The sequence below is a fragment of the Streptopelia decaocto genome (assembly GCF_964273445.1).
Source record: "Streptopelia decaocto genome assembly, chromosome: 1".
NCBI lineage: Eukaryota > Metazoa > Chordata > Aves > Columbiformes > Columbidae > Streptopelia > Streptopelia decaocto.
Genome location: NC_138663.1, coordinates 14,924,984 through 14,952,867, shown reverse-complemented (window position 1 = coordinate 14,952,867; position 27,884 = coordinate 14,924,984). Strand labels below are relative to the sequence as shown.

General features: G+C 37.4%; 1 protein-coding gene across 5 annotated transcripts in view; it reads right to left on the bottom strand.

Moving 5' to 3' along the window:
* Window positions 1–27,884, bottom strand: part of KMT2E (lysine methyltransferase 2E (inactive)) — a 63,665-nt gene that overhangs the window by 27,559 nt on the left and 8,222 nt on the right. For 3 of the 5 annotated variants that reach the window (XM_082046320.1, XM_082046323.1, XM_082046321.1), the window contains 5 exons: window positions 17,713–17,897; window positions 8,318–8,429; window positions 7,745–7,974; window positions 5,273–5,353; window positions 4,182–4,240 (listed from right to left, as the gene is read on the bottom strand). In XM_082046320.1, the coding sequence (XP_081902446.1) occupies window positions 4,182–4,240; window positions 5,273–5,353; window positions 7,745–7,974; window positions 8,318–8,429; window positions 17,713–17,783 (553 nt within the window). In that variant the 5' untranslated portion in view covers window positions 17,784–17,897. Of the gene's footprint in view, window positions 1–4,181; window positions 4,241–5,272; window positions 5,639–7,744; window positions 7,975–8,317; window positions 8,430–17,712; window positions 17,898–23,334; window positions 23,417–27,884 lie in introns of those variants that run through there. The other 2 variants (XM_082046322.1, XM_082046324.1) reach the window with 2 other exon arrangements.

The window sequence follows — 27,884 nt, the reverse complement described above, 5'->3', positions numbered from 1 at the left end:
TTCAAGCACTCATATGCAAAATTCACCAACAATTGCAACAGCATGAAAATAAATGACCAATGAGAAGCTGGTAATTAGCAGATGTTTGTAATGCCAGGTAAGAAAAATATAATTGATTAATTCCATTCTCTGAATTGAATTGTATTCTCATATTCCATTATAAGTAAAATTAGAATCAGAACAAAAATGTTAAAGAAATTTGTTAACTTGTTCACTTGCATATATAGCTTTTACTTGTAATATGGTGTCAGGATTCTCTCAGATGACTATTCTACAGGGGTTTAAAATTAATGACTGGCCAGCATTTCTTGTGCAGCCCTATTAATCAGTCATGTGTAAGTTGTAATCAACTATTTCAGCTGCAATTTGCAGCGTCAAGTGCCTTTCTCAGCATAAATATGTCGATTTACCCAAACACCTCCTCTTCTCAAAATCCCCCAACAATAACATTCTTCTGCTCAGGGAAGACAAAACACAAGTGTATTTTACTGATTAAAACAAGACCATACACAAACTGACAGATATTTTTTCTTTGTGCTGTGTACCTGCAGACATAAAAGGCAAACCCTGAAATTTAGCATACATCAGCATTTATGTCAGACAAATACATCTCCTGACCTGAAATAGGATTACCCTAGTTCTGTCAAGATGAAAGGCTGTGAAGTATGGGAAGGATTGCAAGAGAGATGGTGCACACAGGAGATAGCTGTTCACATATGCTCAGTACAGACTTCTTGTATTTTAGCAGCTTTTACAAATATTCTACCTTCAGTACACCTACTTGATGCTAAGCAGGACTTTTTCTGAAACTGCATAGAATCAGGCTTTACATATAATATGAGAGCAGAGAAAGCATTCCCTCTGAGCTCAGAAGGATGTTGCCTTGATCAGTGCATTCAATAGTCCTAATTCCAGAAACCTTCTTTACTAAATAAAGAACTCCAGCTACTGGTTACTCTGGATTTTTCTTGCTGACAACATTCCTTAATAGGATTCTTCTGTGCATAGTAAGCAACCCGATTTTACCATCTTGGTTGTTCTTTTCAACCATTTATTAGGCACATCATTATACTTTATGTATTAGGAGCTGATGAGGTTTTCTGAATTTATTTACCTCTCTGCTGGGACTATTTTCTGAACTAGCACTAAAAAGCAAAACAACACATCAAGAGATATCTAATCAAAGAATAATGACTAGCAGAATAACCAATGATTGAGAAATGAAAACCCAAGGCCCTCTTGAAACTGTCAATGTTTACAGTCCATACACTAGTAGGTAGAGAATCACTATGTCACAGGCAAACCTCTCCTCCTGCCCACCCCAACCTCCCCCCACAGAACACTGCCTTCCTTACAGAAGCAACATTTCAATATTGTTGTCTACACTGTGCCCTAACTTACTGTAAAGAATAATTACCTCAACCAAACATGTAATTACACAGAGTTGTTTTGAGACACTCCTTCCTAACCTACATAACCAGCTTTCACTTTGAAGAACCTTAGGAAAGCACACTAAGGGAAGATTTAGCATCTTGGAAGGCAAGATATAAACTCTCCAAATTTCACAAGCAGTTACGGGTCCAGACTCATTTCCCCATAAGCATTAAGTGATTTCATCACCACCAACTTCAAGACCAGACAGCTTGAAGCAACATCCTTGACGAAGTTTTACGTGTCTAGATACTATATCTTAAAATAAACAAAAAAAAACCAACCCAAAACCAAAGCATCCAGGATACAAGTGACATGGGGCTTAAAAAAGCTGCTCACTCCACTGGAACGCAGTAAGCAATCCAAAACACAGTAAACTGCACCAGAATTACACTTTTACACCAGAACAACAAAACAAACACCACCACACACAACTACAGGCCCCAGAACAACGGGTTATAATTTTTGCCCAGGAAAAAAGGTGAAGTGGTTATGCATAAAAGACTCTCACCAAATTTTGTATCATTTGAAATGTTCACTTAAAAACCTCTTTTTTTTTGAGGTAAGCCAACTGACCTACTACTTGCTCCTCACTGTTTAGCTTTGGATGCAACATGACTAAAGCAGCAACTCTTTGGAATTCTTTAAAAGAAAAAACATTCTACTGTGTTCTCATATCTAAACGAAAAGCCCTATTATATTTAAGACTAAAACAAAAGCCCTAAATATATACTTACTCAAAGAACATCCAAATAATGCAATCTCATGTTTAATAAACCACCTGTAACTTATTAATAAGTTATTCATAAAATTAACATTCTGCTGCTGTTGAATAATTAAAACATGCATTAGATACATTCAAACTGATGTCAGTTTTGCTTTTCTTACTTGGAATCTTCTATGAAAATCAGACATTTTTACTTATGTCTTATAGTAGACAGCTCATATCCAGAATTATTTTAAGTCCGATTGAATCATCTATCATCAGCCAACATACAAAAAGTGCATTTAGCCAAGTGAAAGTTAACTAGAGATGCAAGCATATGTTCAAGTATTATGAATCATAATAATTAATACTGAGTCTTAGACTAAACAGGATCAGAATTTATCTTCGTTTTTACTCTGTTTTGATACTTAAGACCTACCAGTTAGTATTTCTTTGTCTATTCAAAGCACAGAACAGATTTAAAAGACTGATCATCAGGATTAAGGAGAGCTGAACACTAACTTAACGGTAAAATCTCTTCTTCAGCTGCTGCTAAGATTTTGACTCTTCCCTTAAGTTTATAGTAAATGATCGGATAGTGTGGCTACAAATCCTAAGAGATGACTTAAATAGCTCAGACCATCAACTTGCCCTACCCTGTATGCAAATTCAAGTTCATTCTCACAATATCATATCACTTAGTGAACTCATTAACTCCAAATGAATTAAAAATGTACTTGTTCTATTATTTTATTATAATCAGCAAAAATTAATTTAAAATTCTAATTGAAAATCGTACCATCTAGCAGGTCAAGCAAAACTTTATAAAGTAAGTTTGGTTTTGTTAAAATGAAAACAGACAAAACGAAAAAAATTACTGCAGTGTTCAAAGTAAGGCATTAATGGCTTTAGGGGAGTTAAGGCCGCTTAGTGCTGGACAGCAAAGCGTCAACCGCATCAAGAACCACTATTAAGCCACACAAACTTCTAGACCCACATCACACACTTCAGATTTTCTGAAGGCATATGAAGTAGGCAGCAGGACCTTATCTACAGGGTATTTTTTTTAAGAAATCCTAACACATACTTGCACATACCCCAGTACTTCACAGACATTATTTGAAAGTAAAACATGTAATGTTTAGGAGAACGACTTCCTCCAAGACTATGACTGTTGTAATAGAGCTTGAAGGTATCACCTGTCAACCAAGAAAGCCACAACATGTTTTGGTAATGGCTGGACAGGAACTCCTAAGAAGTTAGGCCATCTGAGTTTCAAAATTCTATAAATGGTAGGAGAGCTAATTTAATAAGATAGAGAGATTGAAACAAGCACTTGCACTACAAGCCTCATCTAGTTAAAGACCAAAAAAAACCTCAAAACATCGTATAATTTATTACCTAAGTTCAGCAATTTTTCTTGTGGTCAAACTGAACTCCCCAAAATACCAATACACACACACAAATCTACAGCCAGCAAATCAGAACTAGGATTCCCTCCCAAAACAATGCTAGATTGTTTTAAATCTCAATTATGTAATTCTTAGAGACAGGAATATCACCTGCAACGGAATGGTTTTGAGAGATTAGTGTGAGGACACAAATATCCCATACTATGAAGGAGAAAATGACAGAGCTGTGACTCCCCCCCCCCCCCCCCCCCCAAAAGGAAGTAACTTATTAATTCTCTCTTATCGCAGAAGAAACCTGAACCTTTTCCATCTTATCTTCAGTAGCTTACTCAAAGTAGTTACTATAAAAGCTACATTAATTATTATGAAACTTCAACAATGTTCAAACATATTGAACCTTTCCACAATGATAAGAAAAAAGGCAGTGGTGACAACCTTTAATAAAACATGTGGAACTGCAACAACTCTGATATATCGTTATCTTGGTAACGATAAAGTCAAGTAAAAGACATTGATTTACTGAACCTTACATGCTGAAGGCTATCAACATTGCAGGAACTGTGTATACAACTCTGAAGTCTATACAGTTTTTTATAACCTTTACTGAGGAAACGTTTTTAAGCTTTACTCACCTGACATATTTTCCCTTTTCCTTCGTTGCAACAGCACTGCCCTTTCTTTATCTAAACTCCTGAAATAAAAACATAAATTGTATACTGTTCTTCACACTTATGCATTAATACATCTAAGTATTAAAAGACCTTTCCATAGTTACCATTTCCCATTTACTATTAAACTAATAAACAGTAGACTAGCTGAATGTTTAGATACACAACTGATGCTTTTCTAAGTACTGTTCCATTCCGCTGTAATGCATAACACATACAAATATCCAAATCACTTGAAAACATAACAAAACTTCATAGCTCAGAAGAAAGATTGACATTTGGTCCACGGATTACAGATAAGCAGGCATTAAACCATTTTCCTGCAGATTCTTCAAAACAACTGTCATGATTCAAAACACATATTCTACAACAAGAAGTACCAGACTATTTCTCAGAAATAAAAGAATCATTTATTGGTAATTAAAATTATCTGAACATGCATGTCTTTTATTCACAGTTTAATTAACAAACGGCAACGTAAGTAGCAAGTAGCATTTTATACTCTACATCACAGGATATCTATGATGACAGTCAGATATAATCTACCTACCAGACAGTCAGAACAAAATGCCCTCCTTGTCACATCATATGACTTCAAGTGGAGGGGATACAAATTAATGAGCAAGAAATTCTCCAAGTGAGCAGGGCAGCATATTGGAAGTGGGCCATAAAACAGAAGACAGTGAGAAATACTGGTGGGGCAGCTGACCTGAAAACACTGCTGTTAGGGGTTCTCAACATATGACAGCCATGAAATGAAATATGGAATGGACTATCCACATCAGTCAGTCTGGGAAAGGATCTAGAAATCATTGCTATTTTGATAAGCATTTCAAGGGTTTACCCCTGCTGCCTAGTGAGGTGAAACAATCACTACTGTGAGGTTGAATGGAGACTTGTAAGATCATCTGCACCAGAAATGTAGCCCCCCTAACAAGAATCAGCTGGATTACGCTACCTGGTCTGTGTTTAATCTGCTGGGTTTTCCAGCACCTCCTCTTTTTACATTGTCCACTTATTCTAGTTATCTGGAGTTCAAAAGCTGAAATACTCACCTTGGTTGACAACGTTCACACAGGTATGTGTCAGGAATATGCTGCCTGTCAATCCCCATGCAGTCAATGTGCTGCCAGACACTTAAAAAAAAAAAGAGACCTTATTGTTTTAAGTACAATTTTTAAAACTGTGTCTATAATACACACACACGCAGACACAGAGAGAGAGACACATTCTTTTTTTCATCATGACCTTTACTCAGATTGAATACTGCCTAAAACTACATCTCAATTGCTGTCTTCACCACCACTCTGCTAGCTGATTTTCTATTCCACTGATCACTGTAATTCCAATCTCGTGGTTGTCTCCTGGTGTCTCTCTGCTTCTTTAGACTCATTTTCCCACTTGGAATTTTTTCTCTAACACTGGAAATAAAAAATGGTAAATTATCACAATAGAGAACAAGATAAAGGCAAATACCCTCAGTAACAAGACTTTTGCTTTTAAATTATTCCATTTCCTTTTATAAACATATCTACATTATTTCTACTTTTCTATATTAAACATAAAAATACATGTTGTACTTACATATGTTTTTATACAAACACCCCATGCACTGCTACAGGCTCAGGGAATATGTCTGGAAAGTGCCTGGGGGAAAAGGACCTGGGGGTGTTGACCAACAGCAGCTGAACATAAGCCAGCAGTGTGCCCAGGTGGCCAAGAAGGCCAACAGCATCTTGGCTTGTATCAGGAACAGTGTGGCCAGTAGGGCCAGGGCAGTGATTTTTCCCCTGTACTGGGCAATGGTGAGGCCGTACCTCGAATCCTGTGTTCAGTTTTGGGCCTCCTGTGGCAACAAAGACACTGAGGTGCTGGTGCATGTCCAAAGAAGAGCAAGGAAGCTGGTGAAGTGTCTGGAGCACAAGTCTGATGAGGAGCAGCTGAGGGAACTGGGGTTGTTTGGCCTGGAGAACAGGAGGCTGAGGGGAGACCTTATCGCTGTCTACAACTACCTCAAAGGAGGTTGTAGCATGGAGAGTGTTGGTTTCCTCTCCCAGGTAACAAGCAACAGGACAAGACAAAACAGCCTCAATTGCACCGGGGGAAGTTTAGATTGGATACTAAGAAAAAGTTAATGGAAAGAGTTGTCAGTCACTGGGACAGGCTGCCCACAGAAGTTGTTGAGTCACCATCCCTGGAGGTGTTTAAGAGACATGTAGCTGTGGTGCTTAGGAACATGGTTTGGAGCTGGGCTTGGCAGTGCTAGGCTAGCAGTTGGACTCAGTGATCTTAAGGGTCTTTTCCAACCAAAACAATTCTATGACTCTGACTGGTAGCACTGTTGTGCAACATAGGAAGAGCTTCAACTGCTCCCCGCAGTCAGGGCAGTGAGGCTGCTTGCTGGACTGAAGGCTAACTCAGGACAGGAGTTCACGCTCATCCCCAGAATGCTAGAAACTACTGGGACACAGAAATCATTATCTTCCCACTTGTGAATTTATCACAACTCTCTCCAGCTCCTCACAGAGAATCACATCTTCAAAAGAAGCAGGTGTTACCTAACTGGTGACTGCCTACAGCTCCACTGCTGAGAGAAGATCAAAATACATTTCAAAATAAGGGAAAGGGTTATCGGAATCAGGGATCATCAAAAATTAATAACAAGCTTGTTACATAACCAGACAGAAGAATGGAGCTCAAATTTATCTTTGAATTAGCCAAAACAATCATTTTAGAAATACACGACACTCTTAATAAAATCAGCAGCATTCATTAGGCGTTACAAATGTAAAAATACAGGCTAATACTGAGCAAGTCCAGAAACCTGAGATTTGTGTCCTCCTGTTAAGTATATCGGCTCTAAAAATTTTTAAGGTTGTTATTCCATGTATTTAATAGCACCTGCTTATTTTACCATGATCAAGTAGGTCCTTATGCGTGAACACGCAAGTTTAAACATTTAATTTCAGCTTCTCCCCTAAGAATCTAGGTTAGTCTTTTCATAGTTATAAAAATTCTTAAAACTATGTCCTCTGAAAATTAGAAACATCATGCCCACAGAAATCAATACTTGAGAATTTTCTTGTAGATTGTTTTGCATCCTTCAAGTTACTCAATTTACATATGCATAATTTACCAAAATGCAAATTACCAGTACATCCAGGTTAAGAATCAGCCCGTAGGTCTTTATTTCACCACGCTAACAAATAACTTGGACAAAATACCAAAGAGATATCCTTTTTATGGGGGAAAAATATATACCCTTATTAAGCAACAATGCACAAGTAAACGCATGAACAAATTAACATGACAAGTTGAGACAGAATGGAATCAAGTACAAAATTCTCACTGCCCTTAACCAGCTACCTTGCCTATTAAAAAGCCATACAACCTTTAAACACTGTTTTGATGGAGGGAAATTTCCTATGACTCAACATAACTAAAACACCATTTAGTTACACTTACTATCAGTGCAGCTTGAAGTTTTAAGTAATGTTTACATTTTTAATTACTTTAATATTAATTACCTGCATTTGTCACAACAGATCATATATCCATCATCATGTGTAAAGCCACAAATGCATCTGGTAATATCGGTTCCATAGCTTCCATCCTCTGATGTACTGATGGTGGTAGCACTGGAGGTTTCATCAAAGTTGGGAGTGGTAAATATGCCTACTTCATTCTTGCTTATAAGCACTGATGGAGGAGGAGAAGCCGGAGGCGTTGGAGGAGGCCGAGCACCATAGTTATGGTCCTACATATTTGTTGAAAGAGAAGTTATAGCTCTTAGATATTCATACACTGATGGTTATTTAAGCCAAGTATAACAATTCACTTTGTAAAGAACTTCAGAGACTTATTTGTTAGTAATAGTTTAAATGTTGTTTCTGTCATAGTTCATTCTTGTTTATTTACCTTCCCAACTATGTTTTACATGTAAGTGCACTATGTTCTGTATTCTGCTTGTAACCAATCATCTTTAATCAACTTACCCCAACTCCCAGTAAAATATAAAAATGTAAGCATGAATCAGAGTTTTCCAGTTAAGAGCAGCATATTTTACATCTTTTGTACAGAATACTTAGAATGAAACTTACCGCATAGGGCAAACCAATGTAACTGTGTGAATGCGAGCTGCTGGTATACAACTGGTGTGGATAACTGTTCGATTTTTCAACTACCACGGGGCTAGCTTCTACAGATTCTGGTCTGCAAGGCAAAAAAACAGAAGAATAAATACAATTAATGTGTAATTTATATTAAGAAATTACAGGTACTCATTGCACAACTTCTAATTAACTGCCTGCTGTTCCTCTTTAAAGGAACAAGCTAAAGTGGGACGTGGGGGTAAAAAACTCGCAACAACCCCCTCGCCGCCCGCCCGTGTCTCCCCACCCCCCCAAAAAAAAAAAAATAAAAGGGGGGGGAACCCAACTTTCCTCTTTCATTTAAAATGAAGCTTCCAAAGTGGCAGAGAAGTTATGCCTCTACAGAGTTACAAAATTTTTCTCAAAAAAAAAAAAAAAAGCACATGCTGAATCACATGATATAACCTGGAAATCTGTGACAGAAAAGCATGTTACGCACTTCGTCAGGGATTCATCAGCCTGTACACTCAAGTCTAGATAGCTATACCAAAGCTGCAGAAAGGACTTGAGCTTCATTATGACGAAATCTAACAGCAGTAATTCAGAGTGCTGCAACCCGTCAGTGCCCCCCACAGCAGCTGTCTTGTCCCATCCACAGACATGTCCCAGCAGCATCATGCACCACCCGCAACCACCCACACCAGCCAGCACACCAAGTAACAGAGCACTGCTTCTACGAACAGAAGTTGTAAAGTAGGGCAAATCTACCTAAAAAGGCAGTTTACTGATTTATCTTTAAAGAAAATGATAAAAATTTGCAGGAGAAGGTTTGTGCAGTGAAAGGCAGTGCCGCCTTTACTATACAAATGATGGTTTATATGCACTAAACCACAACACGAAAGAAAAGAAAGATAAAGGAATACTGAAACAGATCTTTGAGCGTAAGAAATTGTACCAATTACACCTTCATTACCTCTTCTCAGCAGTGGCATTCAGGTGTACATGCAAACCCATATATACACTCATGACTTCAACGCTCTTAGTCAGTAACTTGTATTTTTTTCACTGCACCATATGATTCAATCACACTTTAACAGACTTCACAAGAACCCAGAGTTAAAGATATTTTTTTTTAACATTGAAAGGCAGGGCAAAATATCAGTATCTAAAACTGAAGTAGCTTTTGACTTGCATCACAAAGCCTGGTTCACTTTTCTCATTTTATTATGCTTGAAGTCTATTTTCCATCACAAATATCTCAATAATTCCTTCATTTTTTTCATACAGTTGATATTTCTTAAGTTAAAATATATATCAGGGTTTTTTTCTCCTTAGACATTAACACAGTAGAGGCTTTTTTGTTATACCATCAAGTGATATTACTTGAATTTAAAAGGACAGCAGCAACTAACATTTGTTCATAAAAGTTTTTGTAAGAATATAAATAATCATTAGCTTTCAGAAAACAACATACAATATTTTCACGTGTACTTGAAAGTGTCCTATTGATGGTTTTGGTGGCCCATTTTTTCCCCATGTGAAGTTACTACATGATAAAACTGTTTAAAAAGAAACACTAGTTAAAAACACTACTGGGTGAAGACTTTTGTTTCTAAAGTCCAAAAAAAAAAGCACCTTTTTTAAAAACATCAATGTCTCTAATAGTCAACAGCTGCATTTTTTTAGACAGTGAACACCTGAGTGCACAAATCAAGTGACGTACTAACATCAGAAACAAAACTTCTGACTAGCATGGAACAAAAACCAACTCTGACAAACATTTGCACTTCATTACCCCATAAACCCCAAAAGAATCCTTGTTTACTTTCTTACACGGCTTGTCAACTTGAAAATAGTTTTATCGGAGTCTGTTGGAATTATCTTCTAGAAGCAGCTCAGAATATACCAGGTTCAAAGCCATTATTAAAAACAAGCAAACAAACAAATAAAAAAAAATCAACTAACAACAACAACAAATAACCCAGACAAAAACTGGAAAAGCTGTGCCTTTCCAAACGATTTGCCTTCACCCATTTACTGACATAATGCATTTGTACAGTAATCATACACCATTAATGTCATGCAGTCAGTCCTTCCGACAATCTCGCCAACCAAAATGCCAATGAAAGAAGCAGTGATTAGCCATCCATTGTGACTAGGCCAGAAATTAATTGATCTTTCTCCAGTTCAAGAGCATCTCAACAGGGGAGATTCAGGTACCATCCATCCTTGAGGAATGCCACAGTTAATTTGGGAGAATTTCCTTCATTTAAAAAAAAAAAAAAAAAAAAAATGAGAGTAACAGTGCTGCTGCTTGTTTCTTCTGCTATTCTTCAACATTTATTGAAAGGTAAAAGCAGCAGCACTGTTACTCTCATCTGCTATGCCTTCAATGCTCAACCTAGCTCTTTTTTACCTCAGCACATGTTTAAAAACCTCAGTTTTCAGAGCAGGAAGGCTTACTGATACAGGACAGGGGAGATTCAGGTACCATCCATACTTGAGGAATGCCACAGTTAATTTGGGAGAGTTTCCTTCGTTAAAAAAAAAAAAAAAAAATACCGTGACCTAAATACCAGCCACTTCAACATGGGAGCATTCAACAAAAGATATGAGAATGGAACTGTCCTAAAAAGACAGGTAACGTCTATTTCATCAACTGCCTACAAAAATTAAAAAGGTATTCTAAATCTCTTGCAAAATATGAGGCAAGACAACACACCTTACTCCTTAAATCTATTTCTACCTACTCTAGCAATTTATAAACCACTTAACAGAACCAAGTTTAAAATTTAGAGGCATAACAGTTGTGGGAAGCAGAAGCATTTAGCTTCCAAAACAAAATACAGCAAACAAATGCATTTATCCCCAACTATTTTAATACTCATAAACCAGATTCAGAGTACAGGGTTAAAAGGGAAAATGTACACTTTCACTTGAACAAAGAAAGCAAAAAAAAGGGTGGGAGAAAAATCAGGTGAGACACAAAGGCAATTAAAAGTTTTAACATAAAGACAAAATTAGAGCAGAATCAGCTTTCAGCAAAGCTTTTTTCAAATGCTTGTCCAGCAGTGCCACAGGTATTTCTTTACTATAAAAGATGCTCACCAGAGCTCTGAACCTAACTGCTACTGTTTCATTTATCCATTAAATGCTATACTGGGGTGGGGAACAGTGTGGAGAAGACAGAAATATGGGAAGGAAGTGGTGGAGCATTCACTGAAGCCAGAAGTTAATAATTGTAGGTTTCTCTTTATGGTCAATAGAAAAGGGATATTCAACCCATAAGCAGCACAGAATAAGCATCATTTCTCCACAGAGCTACAGACAACCTCTAACTCTGGCAAACAGGTCTGCCAACACTTTAATAAACCCTTCACCAAATTCACTATTACACCCCTTCTGCCCACCATGTGCATTACCCTGACCTTAAACAGAAAACACAACCGCTATAATATCATTTGTCCAAATGTCAAGATCTTCTTCTCAAACACGCACCTCAGAATTTGAGAGTTTTGTAAAGGAATACCTCTCAGTAAAATATGTAATTATACAGCTGAAAGCATGAATACCACTTAATTTAAAAATCAATTTAAAAAAATTATTTACTCAAGTAGCAGGGCTCAAAGTCACAAGGCACCCCCTCTCATCTCACCACTATCTCACATCCTCACGGGCATCCCAAAAAGCAAGTTTCCAGTAAAAAAAAAGTGTAAGCATTCAGATCTGAAAGAACACTATGAAGCTTTCCTTGGTTGTGTTTTTGAACATAAGAAAGCCCTGTAACAGACTGAGGCACTAAGCTTCATGTGAAATATCTGCAGCCTTAGTGTCTAAATTAGGGGGAATATTTATGGTATTTTTTAGTTTTCATCAAAATTAAAATGTTAGTATTACACTGTGTATTTGATGTTACCACGATATGTATTTGAAGTTACCACGGTAAATGTCAGTTACCCTGACACTTTGCTGAAACATCATACAGATTTGTTAAGTGTGGTTAGCAATTTATAACCGTGCTAGATATTCAAAATGAATGAAATAAAAAGCACCACCAAAAGAACTTCCCTCGTGCTCTTGGGCTGCAATGATTTAAGACATTCCTGTAACCTGGAAACAGGAAACATAATATTTTTGCAAATAAATAAGAAAATTGAAGACATCTGTATTTTTAAAAAACCCTCAAATAATTTTCATTCTGCAAGTGAAACAACTGTCATATTCTGGGTCATCTCCTACTGTTCATGTTTAGAAGTACAATACTAATTGAAATATTCTGCATGTTGCCACCAGATGGCATTAGTGAGAAATTAAATAAGCAAGACATGAGATTAAACAGTTTACAGAAACTCAATCCCTGCAAGTTTATAGCTAACCTATATTAAGGGAATAATCTATCAACCATTCTAAAAAATAGTCAATTCTTCTTCAAAAAGACCTGTCTCCCCCACCCCATTCCTTTTAAATAGTTTTGTTTCTGACCATGTAATAGTTTAATTTAAAAAGAGAGAGTTTTTGACCAAACACCCAAAATACAATCAGTCCTTAGAATTTGTGGCCATCAACCACTTCTATAAAAATATAAGTATTCAGATGAAAAACAGTATCTCACTAAAGCCAAAATTTTTCAAAGGCAGGTGGGTATCCAAGCCTCAGGCTATGAAAGCTTAGCTAAATACTTTCTGAAAACATTGTTCAGAACTCCAAATGACATCTCCTGTTTCCAAGAACATTTCCACAGCATCAATCTGCCATAGTTTGATAGATCTAATTTTCAAGGAGATCAGGTTTGTTTTCCCTTTGCACCAGCACACCTAAGCAGTATCTAGCTGAAGGTCAGCTCAGATAAGGAATGTATTTTGCATGAAAACCAGTATTAGAATTCTGTTTCAAGACAATCTAATGGGCTTCACTACTTAAAGAACTGAGTGCTAATTCTCTACCACAGAGTGGGTTCTGCTACCTGAACACCTTGTAGCAGGCCCTACAAGTATAGTCTGGCTGTAGAACTAGCAAGCTTCCCATTGTCCTAAAATACCTAAAAAAAAATAAGCCCTGCTTCAACAGTAATGGGAGGGTAGGTTCTCATTTATTTAAGACTACAACAGTGTTCATAATCTTTTCTCCTGGATATTGAACTCAATACAATGATCCCTATGCTGTGGTTGTCAGACTCACTATACGTGCCTTCTCTCTAAACAACAGATAGAGATATGAAAAACAGAAGAGCAGTGCCATAAACAGTATTTCCCAATGTGTAGTTTACACTCATACTCTAAGCAGGACTAACACTCTCAAGTCTGGAATCACATTTTGAACCTTTCAAAATGGCTGGCTCCACTTACTATTACAAGGTCTTCAACAGTAAGAAGTCACGCACATTCATTGTTGGTAAGCCTTTTAAAAATAAAGGCAAAGTATGTATGTGTTCTGTCTACTATGGCACTATGAAGATCAATCCACCACTGCTGAGCTCAAGTAACATAAGAAACAGGCTGTTTCACCCAATTTTTAAGGTGTTCAAATCTTTTAATAAGAGTTATTCTCCATATGGCTATTTACTACAATTATTAATACAAGAAACTATGTAATCACATAAACTATCCATCTTTTTAATAGACTTAGACACTAGTTTGAAACAGAAGGAAAAAATCTCTCGGCGCTAAGAGAGCGCACTAATCCAAGAGTTTTTCCAGGGCCCCTTCTCCTACATAATCAGGTCTGTCATTCCCCCATTCTTGTGTTTGCTCATGCTTCAGCAACTGCTGAAGAAATATCAGACCTGTCAGTCACAGGGAAGAAATTCCAACTCCTCCTTCTTGGGAAAAATTCAGAACTTGCACAAAGACCATCTATGATTGCTATCAATACAATCTATGTCCAACATGTTACTCTCTGGAAGAAAATGTACAAAACCCATGGAAATAACACATATGGTGACAGAACAGGTTTACAACTGTACAATCTGGTAGGTTACAGGCACACCTTTGTGTCACACTTTAGAGTGTGACATGGCTTTTAAATCAGCTTATCATGCAACTACACATTTTTCAGCAGAAGTATGGCAAAGGTGACATGAATTAACCTAGCTGGTAAGTCATTTAACATCTGAAAAAAGCAGTTCCTAACTGGGTTGCCATGCCACAGTATCAAGCAAATAACACAATGTGAACTCTATCTTGTTTATACTGACAACTATATTTATTTATTTTAATTTCAGTATGGCATGCTGCATCTGAAAGGAATGTCAGCAACCTCAGGAATAATGACCTTCTCTAAACATAAAAGAAAACCACAGGAAAAGATAATGAAAAGAGCTGTGAACAGGGTCATTCAAGTTAAAAAAATTTCTGCACCAAGGAAACTAGTCTTCATGATAATTTAAAAAATTTAATGTGACCAAAATGTGCAAATTCTTAGTTTTCTTCTGGCACAAAATTGTAACAGCCTCATATACCACTGAAAGCACAGAAGAGATAAATCCCTTTAAAAAGCTGTTCAACAGTTCTGCTCACAGTACATAACATTTCTTTCAAAACTGGAAGTCATTTGCTTCTTAAATAGTGTAACACCACTGAGCACACACTCCCAAGACTGTGTGTAAGCTATTTAAATTGACAGAATCATAGAACAGTTTGGGTTTGAAGGTCATCTAGTCCAACACCCCTGCAATGAGCAGGGACATCTTCAACCAGATCAGGTTGCTCAGAGCCCTGTGTCCAGCCTGGCCTTGAACGTCCCCAGGAATGGGGCATCCACCACCTCTCTGGGGAACCTGGGCCAGTGTTTCAGCACCCTCATCATAACAAATGTCTTCCTTATATGTAATCTGAATCTCCCCTCTTCCAGTTTAAAACCATTACCCCTTGTCCTATCACAACAAGCCCCACTAAAGTCTATCCCCATCCTTCTTAAAAGCCTCTTTTAAGTACTGAAAGGCCATGATAAGGTCTCCCTGGAACCTCCTCCAGGCTGAACAATCCCAACTCTCTCAGCCTGTCCTCAGAGGAGCAGTGTTCCAGTGCTCTGATCATTTTTGTGGCCTCCTCTGGACCTGCTCCAAGAGGTCCATGTCTGTCCTGTGTTGAGGGCTTCAGAGCTCAACACAGTACTCCAGGTGGGGCCTCAGGAGAGCAGAGGGGGAGAATCACCTCCCTTGACCTGCTGGCCAGGCTTCTTTTGATGCAGCCCAGGATACAATTGCCCTTTTGGGTTGTGAGTGCAACCGTGTGCAACTCACATCCAGCTCTTCATCCACCAGTACCTCCAAGTGCTTCTCCACAGGGCTGCTCTCAATTCCGTCATCCCCCAGCCTGTTCTGATATTGGGAGTTGCTCAAACCCAGGTGCACAACCTTGCATTTGGCCTTACTGAAGCTCATGAGGTTCACGCAGGTCCATTTCTCAAGCCTGTTCAGGTCCCTCAGGTGTGTCATCTGAAAACCTGCTGAGGGTGCACTCGATCCCACTGTCTATATCACCGATGAAGCTAATAAACAGTACTGGTCCCAAGACAGACCCCTGAGGTACACAGTGGGAGGGACTTTGCTCCCTTCATTTCCATCTTCCGGTAGCGGAGCAAAAACACTTGTGTGGGAAGAGAGGTTGCCAATAAAGACCGAGGCAAAAATATTACTGAGTAACTCAACCTCCTCCTTGCCCACTGTTACTGGTTTGCCAGTTTTGCTAATCAGAGGGAATACATTTTCTTTGACCTTCCTTTTCTGGCTGACATACTTGAAAAAGCCCTTCTTATTACTCTTTATGACCCTTGCAAAGTTCACCTCCAGCTGCACCTTGCTCTTCCTGACATCTCTACACAATCTACACACATCCTTATACTCTTCCCAGGATACCTGTCCCTGCTCCCACTGCCCGTGCGTTTCCTTCTTGCCCTTTAGTTTGACCAACAGGTCTTGACTCAGCCACACCAGCCTCTTGCCTACCTTAAATTCCTGTTAGTAACTCACTGTACCTGTTAAATGAAGGACTATATGAATTTTATTTTCAATTTATGAAAGATTTCAAGTGTGTATGCAAAGTCAGTCTAATCCATTGTTTTAACAACTAACAAGCAAATGTATTTTTGTGGTAACCAAAGATAATGAAAGTTTTTAATACTAGTACAGAAAGGCACAGAGGAAGGCAAAGAGTAACAGCATGTGAAATGGTAAAAAGCCCCACCATAAACAAAAAAACAAACAAACCCCCAAACAAACAAAGACCAAAACCAACTGAATTTAACTTAAATGATTAATTCAAATTTTTTTATTAGATCTAAGAAAGGAACTGGGGTTTTTTCCTCTATGTATACGCAAAGAAGTATACAAGATTCACTGTAACTTACACAAACTCCCTTGATCCTTAACACCATGCTTTGATGCCCAACTCTTTCCAAAAACCTCACCTATCATATACTCTGCTACTGTAAAAGCAGAGGAAAAAATTCCAGATACTATTCTGAAATATACAGAGCTCAACAGGTTGATGTACCTTTGTATACTGGTAGAAGTTCTAGCATCACCTGGTCTTTTACCTCTCAAAAGGAACAAGGTGTCCAAAATGCTATTTCTCCTCGTGCAACATCCGACAGCCAAGTCGATACCACACATGGAAAGATGTTCGACGGGAAAAATCTCTAAACTCTTGCCTATTGATATTCAACCACAAACTCACCAAAAAAAAACCCTAAGCAACCCCTCTCCACAAAACATTCCCCCCCCCCCCAACAACAAACAAAAGAAACTCCACAAACCCTAGAAATTCAGTTTGCTTATTTCATGCAAAGGAAGAGTTTCTTAAATTCAGGATTTTGTTGACACTTTGTAACCCTTTATACACAGTTATCCACAGGTACTAACTGAAATGAATGATTAACAAGTAAATTTCTACTATCTTTTCAATACCTAAAGACTTTCTGAAGACATTGTATTAGACAATTACGGTAGGTCTTCAACCTTCAAAAATAAAGGCACCCTTTTGTAATTACTACCACTTTCTTGCAATTTACCACGTCAAATGAATTTACCTTTCTAACATGCAAAATTAAAATCTTTTTTACATATAGTTAGAAGGACATAGAAATGGGAAAATATTTAAAGTATGAAAAGCAAACCAGGCGTCATCTGTATTTCTCAGTTTGACAAACAAGAAAAATATGCATCCATAGAACAGTTTAGCTTCTCTCCTTTGGTCTCCCTGAAGATGAAGAAACTGACTTAACAATAAAGTGATTAATTTAAGCAATTTGAAGCAATTAACAATTAATTTAAGCAATTTGAAGATTCAATAAAACTAAGGAGAGTCCCAAGTCTTCTCCAACTGTATTCAAAAAACTCACTAGAGAAGAAATAAATATAATTAAAAAAAAAAATCTAAAACTTACAAATCATGTTCCATACTTACTCTGAGCCTGCAGCCATTTCCAAATAAGTAGTATCTGCTGTGTCAACCCCCAATGGGATCACTATGCTCATGACGTTCGTTTCTGATAAATTCGATTACTACGGAGTCCTATGCATTGGTATCCAAAACACTGGGGCATGCCAGCCACAGTGCTCATTGCAAACATCTAAGTGCATCCACAAACCCTGTTAAAAAAAAATAAAAGCAGAAGACTGACTCAGTTAAATTTAAAACCACACAATTTAACATCATGTACTTCAACAACAACAACAACAACAACAAATCACTTTTATCTGTCACAATGAATTTCACATTTTTTTTCCTTTTGCTTGTGTAAAATTAAACTAATCTTCTTTAAAAGCTGTAAACTTCAAATACACTTAAGAGTGTGATGACCTTCAGGCTTGAACTTAAAAATATCACAAACTGACAAAAATATTATCATTTAAACTGGTGATAAAAAAAAAAACAACAAAACACAACAACAAACCATTCAGCAAAGTGATAAAGGACTCACTTTATGGCAGACTTACTGAATATAATGTACATTTGCTCAGTGCTCTATATTGTCAGAGCCCAGTTGCTGTAACTTCCAACAGAAACCTGGTTACATAATTTTTCAACTATTTCTTATAAAGCATTTTTCAGTTTGGTTTTGCACTTAAAAACTTTCAGTGTCCACCATACAAACTAATGATGTCAAAAGAAACAATGCTGTAACTTCCATTCTGTATTTTTTAAACTAAAATCATTCTAATGAGTCACAATAATTACATGAAACAATTTCCATTCATTTTAATAGATCACCATCAGAAGATACTGTAACCATTTAGGGGCACTTTTAGAAGTGTGGGGTTGGTTTGTTGGTGGTTTTTAGGGGGGTGGTGGGGGTGGGTTGTTGTTTGTTTGGGTTTTAAGTAGCAAAAAAACATCAGTAGTAGTTTTCAACTGCAGAGCAAAGCTACAATCTGCTTGACTTGCACAAGTCAATACAACGGATGCCACCTGTACACCAGTTACTACCAGCCTCCCACTCCTCTTAGCGAGTAGCACAGAACACCCAACTAAATACAGGAGAGATGTCCACAGCACCTCAGCTGTCTCCACTCACAGATAAGTAAACTAATGCATTTTTATAGCTTAATATAGACAAGGTTTTCCACAAGTGACTAGGTAATTGAAGCAAAATACCCCCATCTTCAATACCATAATGAATAATTGCAAACACCTTCCAAAATGTCAAAACAGTAAGAACAAAGACCACTTTGCAATGAAGCATACAGAGTGCCTTAATAAATACTCCTCTCATCTGACGAAGCGTAGTATCTTAATTGAAGTGTAGAAAAGCCCAACAGTTTTGAGATCAACATATTTTAACACATTCATCCTTGCCAAACACCACCAGATTGCCATGAAAAAACTAACAAGCCTCCAGTGAAAAATGGTGTACTAATAAAAAGGACTTCTGAAAAGCACTGCAGACTTTAATCTGAATTTGCTCCTTTTACTGATAAAGTCAGTAGCCTTGGGATGATGGAAGCGGGGAAGTGGCATCTACAAGGCACCTCTAAGGTAAGAGCTGGCACCAAGTCTTCACCTAACTTCTTAAATTTTATCTCACTACTGAAGTCTGGCAATTACCGTCAAACATCTTGTCATGCTCTTAAGTGCCTAAACCACCTACAGTTCCTTCTCCCTCTAGACAGCAGAAGTTGCGTTTTGGTCCCATTGCTTGAGCCACCAAATACAACAAACTGGAAACCAATCAGGCCAACTAGTTGCTGGGGTATCTTGCTTTCCTTGTGTAAACGCTCAGTATTTTCTTACCAAATATCACAATTGTCAAACTACATCACTAGCTATGCACAAAAAAAAAGAAAAACATACTAGTTTCAAGAACAAGCACCAAGGAAAACCTCTTAAACCAAAAGCAGGAATAGAATATTTTAATAGCAGATATAAAGGAAACCCCAAGCCCTTCTCACAGTTAAGGTAAGCACTCATTCTGCCAACATATAGTTTAGCCATAGGGTAGAACCTTGAATGGCCTCATCTACAACTATAGGAAAATTCAGCTTATCATTTAGTACTCTTCTGAAAAAGAAACGAAAACATATTAATTCCTACTCAATATGTGAAAAGAAACAATCAACTTTTTTAGTCCAGGTAAATCAGCTATCATAGGTTAAGCATTATTCCATTATTCCAACTGCAGCTTCACCTATGCTAACAAATCATTGCCATAATAGGGATTTTATCATATGCTTGTAATTAGATACCTCTAAAAAACAGTTTTAGTGTGTTTCAAACAAGGAATAAAAGATGTACCGGAGACTGCTGCCTGGGATCAAGAACTTCACTTAGATAGATATTTCTCACACTTAAAATTGCTTTTGGTAGTAGTGTGGTTTTGCCTAGTTTTCTTTAAATACTTCTGACCAGGTAGAGTAACAAATGGAAATCAATACAGACAAAAATGCCTGGGAGACTGATGGAAGTGAAAAACCTGCACTAGCTGCATCATGGGCTATGGCATCTACAAGTTTACATAAAGCAACTGAGGTTACCCAATCATCATATATTCAAGAGACTTTCACTTTCAACATGGAAAGAAGAAACGTGGTTACCAAATCCGAGAATCAAGTGAAATTCGGGTTGTTGGGGGGTTTGTTTGCGTTTTGGTTTTTGGTGTGTGGTGGTGGTGTTGTTTGATTAAGTAATGCAGATAAACAGACCAATTAATGTTCTTAAAGCCGCGTATGGATTGAAAACTAATTGCTAATGCATGGTCCAGTTAACATAATAAACTCTGATGAAGCAAATACATCACCACTCTTCTAAGAAAAAAAAGGTAAGCTGGGGGTGGGACAGATCCAAGAAAAAATTATTACCTTACGGCACACTATTGAAATGTATCTTTAAGCCTTAGCCAGAATTTACTCAAAAATTCTAGAAGACCAATCTACAGTGAATAAAATTGGAGACTTGAGCTTTTTTTTTTTTTTTGCCAAACAACACTGAACAGAATTTGTTCCATCTAAAAAATGCAGAACATGATAGTAATACTATAATACTTCATTGATTTTTATCACCTTAACGTTTCGGGTCTTCACCACACACACAAAATCCTGCAAAGCTTTTGCTCTGCCTATCATTAAGTATATAAGAATGGAGGCAGTCGCCAACTCACAATACGTACACAGACAAGTTAATTCAAACAAATATAGCTCATTATTTATGAGTAGCTATCCTCAGTGAATTTCTGCCATGGGGCAGGGGGAGATCCAGGATAAACTCATTGCATTATGCCCACTTACTACAGAACTGTGACCTTATAAGCCCTCCAATGATGAACACCACAGTGATGTCAGACTTGGCATGAGGGAAAATAATTACTTTCCATCATGTCAGAACCAGAAGTATTGTCATGACACACTAAAATATTCCCATTATTTTTACTGGATTGTACTACAAAAATTGCAAAGATCAGAATGGAAAATAATGTGACTACTGGGGACATTTCTTCCTTATCCATCTTAAAAGAGATTGCTTATCCTTTGAAGCTTGATATGTTAATGAGTCATAAAATACTACCTTCTACCCTAATATGGTACTTTCCAATTTCTGCAAGGAGCCATCGTTTTGAAGTCATTATTCTTTCAGAACTCTGACAGTCTTTCAGAGACAATTCTAAGAAACTGTTTTCATAGGTGCATTTCACTTAAATTGGCCAGGAAGAATGGAAAGAATGATGCTAGAGAAGAAGTCTTCCTATAATCCAAGCAGATTATACACAACTTACTATTTAAGAAAACCTTTCTTCAAGCAGTACATGAATTTTATAGAAAGACCATACTAGTTCATCCAGTTAATTTCAATCATATAGTTAAAAAGTAGTATACAAAACCTGCTGGTTCAAAGTTCACTGATCAGCTCTTTATTGGGCAAAGTAGCTGACCTACCACACCTTCATCTCAACAGAGGAGCACCTTCGATTTTGCCAGGGCCCATTCTATTCTTTCAGTGATTATACACTACAAGCTTTTTACGAATTTTTACAACTTCTTAGAGTCATCAGATTTTCTTAATTATCACCCTGCCAGCACAGCTTTATTATATGAAAATGCATTCCTTATTTTACAAATCTTTGCTTTTATTGAACTGCAGTTAAGAAGTTTTTCTTGCCCTAATAATACAATTTTCATCTTAAAAAACAAGACACTTTTTGTTCAGTCTGGTTAAAGCATTTATCTCGTGCAAGATCAACCTCCTGTAAGAAGCTTATTACACTTGACCATTCAATCCCATTGGTTTACATTTTCTAGAGTAGATCTTCTTCTCTCTAGAGAATATACAGGAGCTTTTTTGACTTAATATCTGAAGCCTCACCATATTTCTCAGGATTCACTTCGCTTATGACACCAGAAACACTATTTTTTTTTAATGAACTGTGTTGTAATAAGAGAAGTACAAGAGCACAATACATTCCAAAATATTAATCTGCACGGCTTTGTACAAAGAACATCATTTATGCATTAAACAACAGAAAATAAGTTACATATTATCCCTGAGGTATTCCACTTACACAACGTTATTCTGTGGTCTAACAAAGACCACATGTTTTCTTTCTACCATGTCCTTCTAAGATCAATTGTGTGACAGCAAAAGAAAATCTTCACTTTTTCACTGGTACACAGAGGAGGTAAAAAAACAAACACCAACAAAAACAACAAACAAAAACACACACACAAAACCCAAACAAATCACAAAACACCACACAAAAAACAGAGGGCTCAACTCTTGACTCGGAAAGTAAACGGGTAACCTTCTCAAATTAAATCAGTAATTTTGAATCTAATCCTACAGGATCCAAACTTTCAAAATGAAATCCAGTTGCTATGATCAGATGTTAGCAGAAAGGATCTCCAGGCCTACTTTATCAGTATGTCTTTTTTCCCCTCCTTCGACTTGCTTCTTATAGGACAATCAAAAGCTATACAAAACAGTTGCAGGAAACAAGCAGATGATAGATCACCTAGACAGAAAGCACACTTGAAAAATAAGAACTTGAAGTCTAGCCAAACTGTCCAGATGACTCCAACAAGGTTTCATAATCCCAGCTATCAATCATTCTCTAAGTATCAAGAGTTCAGACAAATTCTTTCATGGCATTTTCCATGTAAGTGTGGTTTTTTTGTTTGGTTTTTGGTTTTTATAGTTTTTTTGTTCGTCTGTTTGTTTTTTACTTGCATTTTCTTTTATATTCAGACACCGAGTTCCCAGTACTTACATTTGAACAGAAAGTATCAATAAAAAACTGATCACAGAACTCTGACTTACCTTTATTTCCGTTAATAATCAAGTATATTTTTCAAACCAGAAGAAACAAAACAGCACTTGCTGTAATGGGAAAGATACAAGTCGCATGGTTACATGCTACACTGCTAGCTCACATCTGCAAGACATATAGCCTTTTTTAAGGAGAGGGAAGAAAAATCAGTACTAAGAAGCCTGCTAGAACCTATACAGCTGGGTGTGCCGATGCAAAACTTTTCATAAAAATCAAAGATAAGAGGTGGTGGCAATACATGTAATAAATCAATGTATCAATATAATACTTACTACAACAAGATAGATTTTTTTTCATATGTTTGCAGGGGTTTTTTGCTGGTTTTGTTTGTTTAACCCACATTTAGCCCTAATGCTACAAGAAACAAAGAAGAAAAAAAAAATTAATGAAATCTGATTTTGCTATTCTTCTTAGTACATCTGTCAGCTTTTTCACACACACAGTGTCATTATGCATTGTCTCTCCTTCCCCATAAATCGATTTCCAGATTCTCTTGTCATGTGATAGATGCTAAAGACAAAAAGCATTTAAAAGTTATGGAGAAAATCCACTATAAAAGTTAGGAATAGAATTCAAAGAAAGGTGCAATAATTTTAGTAAGTTGATCACTAAATCAGTTCGAGTTCCTTACATAACTAAGCATTACAAAAATTATGAATCTTTTTGTTCCTGTTTTTATCACTTTAATATAAACCTGAAGTTCCTCAATATTTTTTTCTGGCACTTGCCTCTCTCAGTCACCACCCATCCTCAATTTCAAGACTAAAAAAAAAAAGTAGTTACATAGTTTAGATGTTTCAAGACCTGGGGATTTCACCACCTCTGCTTTTGCAGAGAGAATTACCAAGGCTTCCCTCCCTAAATGCAGAGACATTAAAAAAAAAAAAAATCTAACTATAATTAGATTAGCCTATAACTAGGCTGAGTATTTCATGAGAGGAAAGTGTGCTAGTCTAAGATAAATAATTATTTAGATTTCATACTACTCCATACAACTTTAAAGTCCTTGACTAATGTCACTACAGAAAGATTAATATTCTAACCAAATTATCATCTCTATACCGTGTCTGCTCTGCATCTTCACAAGGTCTCTATACAAAATATACCTAACTAGAGGGGAAAAAAAAAAAAAAGGCAAAACCTTCTAACCTATCACAGAATCGACTGGGTTGGAAAAGACCTCAGAGATCATCGAGTCCAACCCTTGGTCCAACTCTAGTCCATTTACTAGATCATGGCACTAAGTGCCATGTCCAATCTCAGTTTAAAAACCTCCAGGGACGGTGAGTCCACCACCTCCCTGGGCAGGCCATTCCAATGCTAACTGCCTGGGAGAAGTGACCAATGCCCACCTGGCTATAACTTCCCTTCAGGTAGTTATAGAGAGTGATGACGTCACCTCTAAGCCTCCTCTTCTCCAGACTAAACAACCCCAGCTCCCTCAGCCTCTCCCCATAGGTCTTATGTTCAAGTCCCTTCACCAGTCGTGTTGCTCTTCTCTGGACTCGCTCCAGCACTTCAATGTCTTTCCTGAACTGAGCAGCCCAGAACTGAACACAATACTCCAGGTGTGGCCTATCCACATATACCAACTGTCTTTCCTTAAAGGCAAAATGATATAATTTAAACTACATATTACAAAATATGTAAAAAGTAAAAGTGATAAATTACCCATATTTAGTAAACTGAGTAACTGAAACTTTTGAGAAAAACTATCACTCCTGAACATCTGACAATTTACAGCATGTGTTTCCCAGCCTATGGAGAAATGGGCAGTTCACCCCACGCTTAAGCCAAGCTTATGTCCCCTAAGCACAAGTACAGAAGAAACTCTCTTTTGCTAAACTAAGAGTACTGGTAAAACAACTACCTCCCACCCTTTGACTACAGGCAAAAATGTAGTAACAATTTCCTGAAGCAGTATTTAAGTATCAGAATACACACAGTAAACAAAGATTCATTTTTAAATTATGTTCACAAATCTAAGGGAATCAACCTGAAGATTGCTGGAACAAGCAGATTAATTTGCTGAAACAAAGTGATCTGTACAGTCTATCTTCTACTCATGCAAAGACCAAGGAAGAAGAGGGGGGTAGAGAACAGTTACCAGACTTACAGGTAAAAATCATTCAGATGTAAAATACACAAACTAGTTGCATGACTGTCTTGAGTCAAGCAAGACCTTTCAGTTCAACAAGCACAAGATGCTAATTCCATTTAGCTTCAAGTCCATCTGAACATAAAAGAAATCTACCTGTACTCATTCAGCACTAAGCCACACCAAAACTCCAACTTCTATTTGCTCCCAGTAGAAAATTCATGCTACTGTGGGTCCAGGTTGTCTCCAGAGTCACACAGGATCACTCTGAAACTAACTACAGCTTCCCATCTCAACAGGGTCTTTCAGGCAAGATACAAAGATCTCCAAGATCATACTACTGCTTTCAGACCTCTGCTGATCCTGGTATTAGTTGTTCACACAAATCGTCTCAGGCAAGAGAGACAGATGACCAAAATGTAATATTCTCTTTGATTCTTGCTATACCAGGGAAAATATTCTACCAGGTGTGCCGATACTTTCCTTCTCCTTAAACAGGAGGTGGATAAAAATAGATTTGAAGTGCTGGTATTCGATGCAGCACACAGGGACATAGTTATATACCTTGTAATTGAGAGACAACAAATCAAGCCTAATGCATACACTGGAAAAAAAAAAAAAAAAAAAAGAGAAAAACAGAATTTAGAAGACAAATACCTTAAAAAAAATCTTCTATGCATAAGTTGCCTTTTATCAAGCATGCAATCTAAATATTTTCCTCTTCCCTCCACCTGATTACATCATATGTGTATAAACATTTTGCAATCATTAGCAAAAGCAATTCTTGTCATGCCTTCCTTCAGATCTACAGGACAACAATTTTAATCTGTGGTCATGGGAACCACCCTTTCTACAAAGAAATTCCACAGAATGTATGTACCTAAGAAAAGTTGATACGCCTATGCCCTAACACAATCAACATAGGATAAATTTCTAAGTAAAAAAGTCCTGTCAATACAGTGTGTTGTAGTCCACAAATCCAGTATATAAACTACTGTACTACACTGTCACAGAGCCAGGAAAATGAGCTTTCCTACTTGGCTTCCCTGCCTACAAGCTTTTTTTTTCCCCCCCCTCTTTTTTTTTTTTTTTTTTTTTAAATTTACTTAAAAAAATAAATTGAAGGAGCTGTGGGGATTGGTTGTTTGAATTTTGTTGAGGTTTTTTTTGTCTTTTTATTGTTTGTTTGGGGTTGTTTGTTTAATTGGGAGACAGGAGAAAACATTTAAAGACTTTACTAAAAAAATCAAATGTTTTGCTAAATTTCTGCTTTCTGCTACTGCTCTGAGCACTTGCTCTTCTCCATACAATAGTTAGGTTATTTGGAAAACTAGTGATAGAAACTGATCATTTTGATTGTATACTCTAGATAACCTTCAAATAGCGAACTACTCTATGTGAGCATGTGTGTGTATATACATATGTATTTACACAGAAAGTAATCTGAAAAAAATATATGCAGCATATATGTAGGCAGCATAAATACAAATAACGAAATCTTTCAACTTATTTATTGCTGGCTGTTTCTATGCAGATAACACATCTTTAATCAGATCTAGGAGCAGAATATATGACCAAATGACTTATCTTACCCACAGGGAAGTTCTTGCTCATTTCCCCCAACATGCTCCACCACGGTATAGATTTTGCTAAGAGATCAGAAGGGATATCCAACTTCCAAATGTTAAACCATTGCAGTATGATGTATGCAGGCTTAAGACACAGCTATGAGTTCAAATTCAGACCTTTACTGCTCTTTGCTAACCTAATGGTAACCTAACTGAAAAGCTGACAGTCTACTTCAAATTTGTGCGGAGATAAAAAAGGGAGTTGGCAGAAGTGAGACACAGCAGGCACACTCAAATATACAAATTAGGACCCATTAATGACCAACTCCTGCAAATCACATAGAAGAAACTATTTAAAAGAAAAAAAAAGTTCCCTGTGTATTTGTAGTCTGTGCCAAAACACTCCCACTGACCTAAGGTTCCCTACATCCCTCTCATAGCACTATCTTCACCAACATCTTCGCCATCACAATATTAACTGCTCTTGGCCTCACTACAAGCCCCTCAGAAACCTCCTATGCCATCCACACTGCTCTACGTATTGTCAGCAGCCAGGTTCACTTCACCTCCTCCTCATATGTCCTGTCGGTCGCGAACCCCGAGACAAGAAAACAAAACTAAAACCAACCACCTGCTCTGGTGCCATGGCCAGTTTGGAGTTACACACCTGACAGTTGTCAGTACAGAGAACAGATGATTACTAAAGTCATGATTCTTCCTCTCCCTGCTTCTCCCAGGACACTGCGCATAGCTGGCCCTTTCCATCCCCTTCTGGATTTTCACTAAGCTTCAGAGGTCTCAAGGGTACTAAGTTCCTAACTGTACCAAATTTTGCTTTTTTTAAGTTATTGGTTGTACTGACAGAGACCTACTGGTCATCAGACCAATTCGTGTAAGAAACAGTTATTATAGCCAAACTACAGAGTAAGGCTCCTCCTCCTACATTGCTTTTAATGCAGTGCCAATACAGAGCAAAACTAAGTACAGCGAAGAGTTCATTGTCATACTTAAGAACATCCTGATACAATAAGTACAGGACTCCACATTCAACAAAGACCTCAGTCATGTTTGGAATGACAGCCAAACTTCATTAATTGGCTTTGAGTTTGGGATCTAGAACAAATAATAAAACAAACTCTGCCTCCTCCATGGTATT